This window comes from Macaca mulatta, chromosome 7 (assembly GCF_049350105.2).
Source record: "Macaca mulatta isolate MMU2019108-1 chromosome 7, T2T-MMU8v2.0, whole genome shotgun sequence".
Taxonomy (NCBI): Eukaryota; Metazoa; Chordata; class Mammalia; order Primates; family Cercopithecidae; genus Macaca; species Macaca mulatta.
Genome location: NC_133412.1, coordinates 140,097,916 through 140,108,700, shown reverse-complemented (window position 1 = coordinate 140,108,700; position 10,785 = coordinate 140,097,916). Strand labels below are relative to the sequence as shown.

General features: G+C 37.5%; 1 protein-coding gene and 1 long non-coding RNA gene across 31 annotated transcripts in view; both read right to left on the bottom strand.

The window, feature by feature from the left end:
* Positions 1-10,785, bottom strand: part of GPHN (gephyrin) — a 734,546-nt gene that overhangs the window by 240,070 nt on the left and 483,691 nt on the right. For 4 of the 30 annotated variants that reach the window (XM_077938262.1, XM_028850392.2, XM_077938264.1 and 1 more), the window contains one exon: positions 2,565-2,600. In XM_077938262.1, the coding sequence (XP_077794388.1) occupies positions 2,565-2,600 (36 nt within the window). 30 annotated transcript variants of the gene reach the window in all.
* Positions 3,327-4,903, bottom strand: LOC144330316 (uncharacterized). Its single transcript, XR_013396367.1, has 2 exons — positions 3,574-4,903; positions 3,327-3,440 (listed from the first exon to the last, which is right to left on the bottom strand). It is a non-coding gene; the product is annotated as an uncharacterized LOC144330316 (long non-coding RNA).

Below are 10,785 nucleotides of genomic sequence, written 5' to 3'. Positions count from 1 at the left end.
AAGTTACTTTAATCATATCATTATACTAAACCTTGATATTTGGTAGAGCAGGTCTTCCCACTTTGCTCTTATTCTTGTTCAATACTGTCTTTGTTGTTTTTTTTTGCCCTTTGCAATTCTATCTATATAAATTTTAGAAGTAAAATTTAGATCACCTGAGGTCAGGAATTCGAGACCAGCCTGACCAACATGATGAAATCCCATTTCTACTAAAAATACAAAAATTTAGCTGGGCGTGGTGGCGGGCGCCTGTAATCCCAGCTACTCAGTAGGCTGAGGCAGGAGAATCGCTTGATCCCGGGAGGGGGAGGTTTCAGTTAGACGAGACTGTGCCACTGCACTCTAGCCTGGGCAACAAGAGTAAAACTCCGTCACAAAACAAACAAACAAACAATCAACAAACAAACAAACAAAAACCTTCGGATTTTATTTCCTATGTTTGTACAGAAAAGTACAGAAAACTTTTGAAGGATACCCTTCAAAATGATAAAAATGTTTACTTTGGGGGGGAGTGTGAGGGTAAAAAAAAATGAATGAGAGGGTGGTTCAAAAAGGGTATTAATCTTATCTATGTTTTGTTTTCTTTTTTTACTGAGTGTGTGCTCATGTGCTACTTGCCTGATTAAAACATTTCAGTAATGAAAACCATGGTGGGGGACTGTTTCAGAAAATAAGTGGCCACCATACTCAACAACTAGGGAGAAATAAGGAATGAATAGGGTCTCGTACATAGATGATATCTAATAATAAGGAAGTAGAAGCAGCCACTAACTGAGAATTACAAGCAGTTTTTTGAGATAGAAGGAATAGAGCAAAGTATTAATTCAGGAAAATTGTTTTAAATAGAAAGAACAAATAATTCAGCCCTGATGGCCTTTATTTTAGTATAACAAGAAGAGGAGAATATAGGGGAAACTGAGTCAAGGGCAAAGGTCTGAAAATTGCAATTTGGCAATGTATATAAGGTTGTCAATAAGAGAGATGAACCAAAGGCTTGCCATGGAGTAGTGAGGATCTACCTAGAGTAAGTAGAATTAGTAGTGAGTTAAATCAGAACAAATGAGAAGGAAAAATGCCAAATCACTCACAAAAGAAATAACATTCCTACTTTTAGAGAAGTAATCTGTATTTCTACTATCTTATGCAACTCATAGCATGGAGGAAACAATTTGTCCCAGATGATCTCAAACTTTCTTTAGATATGCAATGTAATTTTGACTGTGAATTATTAAATAATAGAATTTTCCTCATTAAGGAAAACTGTAATGGGAACACATAATTTTCCTAGGAACTGTGCTGATTCTTTAATTAATTAATTTATTTTTTTCTGTCTTAAAGCTAATTTCACTGGTTGGGCAGACATTTTTAAAAGAAGAAATGGAGAGTTATATTATAAAAATCAGAATACATAGTCAAAATATCTTTTCCCCTTTTGAGCGCTGTAGTCCTTTGAAATGGCAGTATGAATGCCAATAAAGTAAACATACAAATTTATATTTGATGCCAAGGTAATTCATAAATGAACACACATTTTCTCTTCTAATAATTATTTTTGCCACTTAAAGTTTTAAAGAAAAGTTTAAACTTAAAGTCGCAAGGCTGTACAATAGAAATTCTCTGTTATTTGAATTTAATGTTGGGTAGCTAGTGAGCAAATTTACAATAATCAGAGTGAGTTTCCCAAAGCAACCATGTACAAAGAAGTACAGCTTCAACAGCTACAAATTTGTCAGTCTCTATGGTGGAGGTTTTTGGATCCCTTGAGCAGCTTGGTGGCCAACTCCAAAATGTGTACCCTTTCCTTCCAACTTCTCTTTTTAGAGATCATTAAGGTAGGCTGCATTTTCTATAAATCCTATTTTTCATCCAGGTGTGTGACATAGCACCTGAACTAACAATAATGATTGATTACAGGCTGGGCGCGGTGACTCACACCTGCAATCCCAGTACTTTTGGGAGGCCGAGGCAGGTGGATCATGAGGTCAGGAGTTTGAGATCAGCCAGTTCAAGACCAGCCTGGCTAACATGGTGAAGTCCTATCTCTACTAAAAATACAAAAATTAGCTGGGTGTGGTTGCACATGACTGTAATCCCAGCTACTCGGGAGGCTGAGGCAAGAGAATCGCTTGAACCCAGGAGGTGAAGGTCGCATGAGCTGAGATTGTGCCGCTGCACTCCAGCCTGAGCCAGAGAAAAACTCTGTCTTAGAAAGAAAAACAAAAACAAAACAGATTGATTACATGTGAATACCTAAATGGGTTATTTCAGAAAATATACATCATATGTCTTCTCAGAGCTTCTAATACTAATCTTTCAGAGGTTATAATTAAATGTTACAAAGTTTTATTAAAGAAAAAACTGTCCCTGTGGTCCCAGCTACTTGGGAGGCTGAGGTGGGAGGATTGCTTGAGCCCAAGAGGTGGATGATACAGTGACTGTGCCGTTGCACTCCTGCCTGAGCAATAGAGTGCGACCCTATCTAAACAAACGAACAACCTCCCAAAACTTGTCAATCCAATATATCTTGAGTTCATTTAGGCATTTGAAAAATAGCTCATAAATACCTTGTCAATAGAGAAAGGTCTGTAGGTTTTGATGCGCTGAAATAGAAATATGTTAGTTAGTTAAGCAATTACAACCAGCAGGGTTTCTGGTAGTATGTGAAATGGCCTAGCCTAAAAAACAGTTTTATCAGTGACTTGAATGAAAGCATGCTTAACATATTTGCTGGTGACAGAAGCTACAAAAGACAAGTAATACACTAGATAGCTGATACAAATTTTAAAAAGACCTCTTAGTAGACTGATGGGCTGAATCCAACAAAATGAAATTTAACAAAAAATGTGAATACCTAAATTTAGATAAAAATTCATAATACAAAAATCTATAAAAATTCATGATTCATATTTACAATGAAAAATCACTTAGATGGCAAATATATGAAGTATGACTATAAAGAGATCTTTTTTATAAACTTAAAAATTTAAATATTCATATAAGCTTGTTTTTTTACAAGGAATATTTACACTTACTAAAATTCTCTCATTGCTTTAAAAATTTCAGAATTTTTGTTGCTCTCAGTGGTAGTAATCCATCCTTATTATTATTTGGTTTCCTGTGTAATTGCCTTTTAGGAAAATAAAAGGTATAATATTGCTGAAACCTGCATTCCAGGATTAATTTCTTATGGCGCTTATAAAATGCATAGAAGAATGTTTTATGGTTAGCATTCAAAAATGATTCTCTATTATCATTACTATAGTCACTTAATATATTTACTTACTATAGGAACAGAATATGATGACTACTTGTCTATTTCATGAAAGTTTCTTTTTTCCTTTCTGAGAGATGAGCCTTGCTCTGTCATCCAGGTTGGAGTGCAGTGGTGTGCTCACAGCTCACTGCAGTCTCAAACTCCTGGGCTCACAGAATTCTCCCACCTCAGCCTCCCAAATAGCTAGGACAACAGGTGCACACCACCACACCCAGCTAAATTTACTTTTTGTAGAGACAGGGGTTTCACTATGTTGCCCAGGCTGGTCTTGAACTCTTGGCCTCAAGCAATCCCCCCACCTCAGCCACCCAAGTGGCTGAGATTACAGGTATAAGCCACTGTTTACACGGAACGATTCTTATACATCATAGGCATGGCGAAATATATCTCTTTTTAAAATCTCAGTCTTAATAACTTAGTTAATAGACATCAATTCCATCAAGATGAATGATGCATCATATCTTTTCATGGGATATATTTACCAAAATTTATACAGTCTACACTATGTGCCAACTTGTGCTGGGTGCTGGATAGACCATATGAATAAAAGAGATGTGACTTGTGTCCTCATGGATCTTCCCACCTACAGTTCTACAGATAAATTAAGTAAACACATGAATAAGTATATAATTGTAACTATAAGTGCTATAAAGGAAAATAACATGGTGCAATGATAGAGAATAGCTGCAGGCATAATTTAGGTGGGCAGTGTGGATTAGAGAATTCCTTCTGTGAGAAAGAGATAAACCAGAACAGAAAGAATGCGTAGGAGTTAGCCAGGCAAAAAGTGGGTTTAAGAACATTTTAAGTAGTGGGGACAGCATATTCCCTGAAGAAAGAAAAAGTTATATGGAGCTTATTAATCAATAAAGCACAAGAGAGAAATGGTAAGAGAAGAACCTAGAAAGCAGGGAAGAGCCGGATTATACAGAATTTAGCAGAACATTTCAAGGAGTTTTGGTAACGATAAATGTGATAAGAATCCATTGAAGGGTTCAAGTAGAGAAGTGACATGATTTACTTTATTTTAAAAAGCTGACTCAGGCTGTGAGTTGAAGATTGAATTGAAGGGAGCTAGTGTGGAACTGATGAGACCAGTCACTGAAATAATTAAGGTGAAAGATGAAAGATGATAGCTGATTAGACCAAGTTGTCCTTGGGAATTTACAATGCCAAGTGAATCTAGAAGAGTCACCAGTAAGTCTCACAGAATTTCCTAAAATGGCATTCAGAGTAGCAGACTAGTTTTTTATCTATGAAAATACTAACAGTCATAATATACTTATAAAACTGGTTCATTTGAGAATGTGTTTTCTCAGCCAGGCACAGTAGCTCACGTCTGTAATCCCAGCGCTTTGGGAGGCCGAGGTGGTCAGATCATGAGGTCAGGAGTTAGAGACCAGCCTGGTCAACATAGTGAAACCCTGTCTCTACTAAAAATACAACAAATTGCCGGGTGTGGTGGCAGGTACCTGTAATCCCAGTTACTTGGGAGGCTGAGGCAGGAGAATCGCTTGAACCCAGGAGGCAGAGGTTGCAGTGAGCCAAGATCATGCCATTGCACTCTAGCCTGGGTGATAGTGTAAGACTCCGTCTCAAACAAAAAAAAAAAAAAAAAAAAAAAAAGAATATATTTTCTCTTATATTGTGACTTCCTTAAAGGCAGGGCCTAGGTCATATCTAACCACTTAAAAACACACAGCATCTAGCAGAATGTTATACACATATTAGTGTCAGAAAAAAAAATTTGGTGAGTCAACGTAAAACATACATTACGTCATAATATTATCATAAAGATAGTTTCATCTCATGGACTGCTTGAGAAAAAACTGCAGTCCTAAAATTATGTGTCAGTTTGTTCCAGAATATTTGAAAGAACATTGTGAGGAATAAAACTTGGAAAGTGAAGTTTATTTCTATTGACTTACAATACCAGACTCTGAAGATAAGTTACTGAATTAGTCCATTTTCACAAGGCTATAAAGAAATACCCCAGACCGGGTAATTTATTAAGAAAAGACGTTTGATTGACTCACAGTTCAGCATGGCTGGGGAGGCCTCAGAAAACTTAGAATCATGGCAGAAGGCAAAAGGGTAGTAAGGGACATTTTTCACAAGGTGGCAGGAAGGTGAAATGCCAAGCGAAGAGGGAAGAGCCCCTTATAAAATCATCAGATCTCGCGAAAGTTCACTCACTATCACGAAACAGCATGGGGGAAACTGCCCCTGTGGTTCAATTATCTCCACCTGGAGTCTCCCTTGACGAGTGGTGATTATGGGAATTATGGAGATTACAATTCAAGATGAGATTTGGGTGGAGACACAAAGCCTAACCATACCAGTTATAACATGTGTTAAGAGGCCAGGCATGGTGGCTCATGCCTGTAATCCCAGCACTTTGGGAGGCCAAGGTGAGCAGATCACTTGAGGTCAGAAGTTCAAGACTATCCTGGCCAACATGATGAAACCCCGTCTCTACTAATAATACAAAAATTCGCCAGGTGTGGTAGTGTGTGCTTGTAATCCCAGCTACTCAGGAGGCTGAGGCAGGAGAATCCCTTGAACCCCAGAGGTGGAGGTTACAGTGAGCCGAGATTGTGTCCCACACTACAGACTGGGCAAAAAGAGTGAGACTCTGTGTCAAAAAAAGAAAAAAACAAATGTGTTAACATATCAAGAAAGTTCACTTAATTTTGATGGCTTTCTTGGCTGCTTTGGTGATTAATGCCTTTACCTATGATCTACATCATCTGCCTAGATAGCAGAGATTCTGTGTCTTACCAGAATAATTTTCTCTCCTATACGTTAACTTTATTATGTATTTGGGTATTTAGGAAAAAACCCCAAAGAACAACAGTTCCACACTTCTTAACAACTGTATTACCTTTCACGCTTTTAAAAAAAATTTCATTATCATTTTGATTACACAATCAAAAATTATTTCTCAAGTATCCATGGTCCTATTTAAATCACAGGTCTAAGTTTCCTCTGATAACTCAAAATTTGATCCCAAACATACAATAAATTAAAAAAAATTTCAGGGAATGTAAAACTGTTTTGTACTTATCTACAAAGTCCACAGGCCCAGAAAAAAAGAAAAAGAAATAAAACTATCTTTGACATTTCCCAGAAAGCCACTAGAAAATCACAAAAGTTTGCTCTTTAAGCACAGATAAAGAGTGGTAATATCAAAAAAGAAGCCCAGTCTTCCCTAGGTTATATTTCCATAGGGAAAATTTTATTAATGTAAACATATTAAAAATTGTATGCTTTGTGTAAAGTCCCTGGAGAACTGTTAATGCTCTCTCTGTTTACATTGCTTTCTTTTTCCTTTTTAAAATTGTGGTATTCAAGATTTGCCATTTGCAAATCTTCTTTGAGAAATGTCTATTCAAGTCTTTTGCTCACTTTTGTTTTTATTTATTTATTTTTAATTTCAATAGGATTTTTGGGGGAAACAGGTGGTGTTTGATTACATGAATACGTTATTTGGTAGTGATTTCTGAGATTCTGGTGCACCCATCACCTGAGCAGTGCAAACTGTACACGGTGTGTAGTCTTTTACCACTCAACCCCCTCCGACACTTTCCCCCCGAGGCCCCAAAGTCCACTGTATAATTCTTATGCCTTTGCATCCTCATACTGATAGATGCAGGAGGTAGATAAGGTGGAGGGTCCCAGGAGAATCTCCAACCCCCTGCGCACTGGAATGATGGGATGGAGCCATGGGAAGCTTGGAAGTTCGCACCATTGCAATGGGGAGGAGCCTGGGCTCTTCAGCTTGCATGTGTGGTGGCCTGCAATTCAATCTGTGAGGCGGGAAACCTGCTAGCAGGACTCTTCTCTCACTTTGCTGAGGGTTCCTGTTTCTCCCCGCTTTTTTTCACACAATAAACCCTGTTCTACTCATCCTATAATGTGTCCATGCAACTAAATTATCCTGGTTGTGTAACAAGAACCCGTTTTTTATTTCTACAACATTTTTGGTGCCCAACATGGGGCTTGAGAAAAGATAAGTACCAAGCAGATCTAAAAATCTTTTTTCCTTTCGGTTCTCTCTTTCTCCTCAGACCTCTTCAGAGGGTAGAGGAAACCGTGCACCATCCCATCCCAACAGCTGCAGGCATGTGCAAGATGGACCAGAGAATGGCAGCTCCTCCACTCCTCTCCTTGCCAGGGCTGGGATGCATGGCCCAAGCGTGCCCAATGGCAGGCTAGCTAATGCTCTCTGCCTTGCATTCATGGAGCCTTCCCCTCCCCAGGGAAACGGTTTCCACTCTGTAGGAAAGCAATTAAGTTTTTCTCACTGGTAGAAGAATCTATTTGCATAAGAATAAGAAGTTCTTCCCCAGGCATCTTTTTCTTTTCTCCACCCTATTAGCATTTAACACAGCCCTGCATTTAAGCTGTCTTTCCCTTTTCTCCACTGAGTCAGGAGTTCATTTTTAAGTTAGGGTTTTTTTTTTTTTTTTTTTTTTTCCTTTTGGAAGACATTTTGCTGGACCAGGAATAATGGGGATCACTGTTTATATTCTCTGTAGAGTTTTAATTGTGAAAAAGGATTTGTTAGTTTGGTCTTAGGCTGTAACCAATCTGGTGTGATTTGCATGACTTTCCTATGGTCAGTAGCAAACTTTGCTGCAGGTCTGGGGTTCAATGAGTCCCTTCCAGTTTAACATCTCTGTGACCTTTGCTATTTATTGATTCTCTTCCCCTCCACGAACTGCCTTGGATTTTCCTTTCTCTGAGCCTTTAGTAAAGTTTGAAAGCCAGAAATATTGGCCACTTTGCATGACTAAAGTTAGGTAGTAAGGGAGTTAAAAAGTACCTTCTTAAAGAGTGCTCAGCTTAATTAAAAGTGGGTATTCAAATTATAGGTATATTCAAAAGGCCTTCATGTTTTTCTTTTCTTGGATCGTGTTTTGCTGGAAAAAGGGTTTTTTCTCAGTTGACCGAATTATTTTTCTCCATTTGTCTTGCCACCCTTAATGCACGCATGAGCAGGAGAGACCTCTATTTTCTTCAAGGAACTCCAGGAATTAAAAGTGGATAGATCTCTCTCAGAATCTGTTTTTGCCCCATCTATGCCTGTTTATTAGGCTTTAGAAGCTGCACGTTTTCCTAGCCCTATCTCTTAAACGGCTATATCCAATAATTCAATTAGGAGATTGGTAAGCAAAAGATCTTACGGTGACTGGGTTTTGTTTTGCCTGTCTGTGTAGTTACATATGTGTTGTGTGTGTGATGTGTATAAAAAGAGTTCTAATTAATTGGCCTAAAGGAAGATAAGTGCTTGGATCAAAAATTTTTTTAAAGGGAGGATAAAAGGTATGGTACCTTTCAGTTCATGTGACTTTAATCTTTGAGAAATAAAAACAACCCTTAAAGAATATTGGTAAAAAGCAGATGTCATCAAAATATAAACAGGCGGACTAAATTATGCAGGTCAGGTGCTAGGTTTGCTAAATATTTTAAGTTTATAAACTGCTTTTTGGGTTTTAAGAACTATTTGACTTGCCTGCTCCATAATTGGTAAGGCTGGGGACATGTAGAAGTAACCATATCTTTAATTATGCTGGAAGGAGTTAAACCTTGGCAGCACCTAGCACATAATGAAAACAACTTACCAGGTTTTACATTAAAGTAAAAAATTGCAATGAATTTACCATTATAACATATAACTCAAACTACTGGAAATAAATTTACATGTGAGGTATGTAAAACTAATAAAATGTGTTTTTAGTAAGATTATAAAAAGGCATAAAAATGTAAATTCTTGCCTAGGGTTAAAGGGTTGTTTTGAATTAGATAAACCAAAGCTCAAAGTTCAAACAAGTGGTAGAAGGACTGTAAAAATTAATCTTGAAAAATATTCCATGTGTAAACATATTGACTTAATTAAAAAAGGCATTATATGGTTTTTCAGTGAATTGATCATTGAAATAAAAGCACAACAAGATACTCTTAAGGCACTAATCTGCTCTTTTGCAAAATTTGTAAAGGGTTATAATAGGTTTTTGCTTTTTTAAAGTATCTGAGTCATCATTTTGGCAAAATAAATAATTTATGGTAATCTGGAATTCTATTTCATAACAGCAGTTGTTTTAATCCTCTGATATATTCAATAGGCTTCCCAAAATCAAACTTCAGTTTCAAAATTGTTTTTCCTGATATCTGGCTTTTTGAATGCTACAGAGGTCCCCTGGGGCATCCAGAAAAGAAGTAAGCAGGATTATTTGGCATATTTAGTTACATGGGATTGCTAAATGGTGTTTCATCTTCTTTAAGGTTATATTTTGGGGAATAATACTAATATATGTCCCAAAATTGTATGAAATTTCCAAAATTCTAATGTCTAAAGTATATGCTATCAATCATAATTAAGGTTGTTATGTCAAGTTATTATAAACCACAGGGATAACCAAACTCCTTTGTCAATGGTGATTCTAACTGTAACTACCCTGGACATTTTGTTATTCAGAAAATTTTTGTCTTGTTTTGATCCTTTTCCAAAGATGGTTTATTATCACCTATAGGACTTTAACAGGTGCTCTCAAATGCAGGTTTCTAATAACTTTGGAGATTGTGACATTGGAACAAAGGAAAAATGTACAGGACTCAAAAAGAAATAAAATGTTCATGAATATTAAGCAACACAAGAGTTAACTAAATGGGGCCACGTGCAGTGGTTCATGCCTGTAATCCTAGCACTTTGGGAGGCTGGGGCGCGTGGATCACCTGAGGTAAGGAGTTTGAGACCAGCCTGACCAACCTGGTGAAACCCTGTCTCTACTAAAAATACAAAAATTAGCCGGGTGTGGTGGCAGGCGCCTGTAATCTCAGGTACTTGGGAGGCTGAGGCAGGACAATCGCTTGAACTTGGGAGGTGGAGGTTGCAGTGAGTTGAGATCATGTCATTGCACTCCAGCTTGGGTGACAAGAGCAAAACTGTCTCAAAACAAACAACAACAAAAAGAATTAACTAAATGGACTAAATGCAGAAAACTGAAGCAATCTTTTTGAGTTTTTTGGAACATTGCTGATCCTTGTTTTATTTTTCAGATTCATGGAAACTGATTTTGAACTATTTACAGTCCTTAATCAAGTAAGGAATACTGTGAACAAAATTTGGAGAATGTTTGTTTCTCTCTGCCTTGTTCCTCTAGAATTTGGAAAGTATCTATGAGTATTCCTAACTTAAGGCAATACAGTTGTTTGGATCAGTGCACTAAAAGTCCACTTTCTTTTGCAATTGGATAAACTAGTTGTTTTACCAAGGCTTTGATTGAAAGGGTGTGTTTCCCTTTCAGGAATCAAACTTGACTTGCAGAGCTGATAAAAGCCAAGTGAGAAAACTGGCCTCATACCCTTGTCTACCCAGTCCCTGTACAGGGTTCCTGACCTGTGGTCAGTAAAGAATGTCTCTTTCTAACAGGCCCAGGATCTCCAAGTTTATCCTCGGACCTTAAGAGGAGAGGATCACCCAACTCACAGGTATTTGAGGATACAAA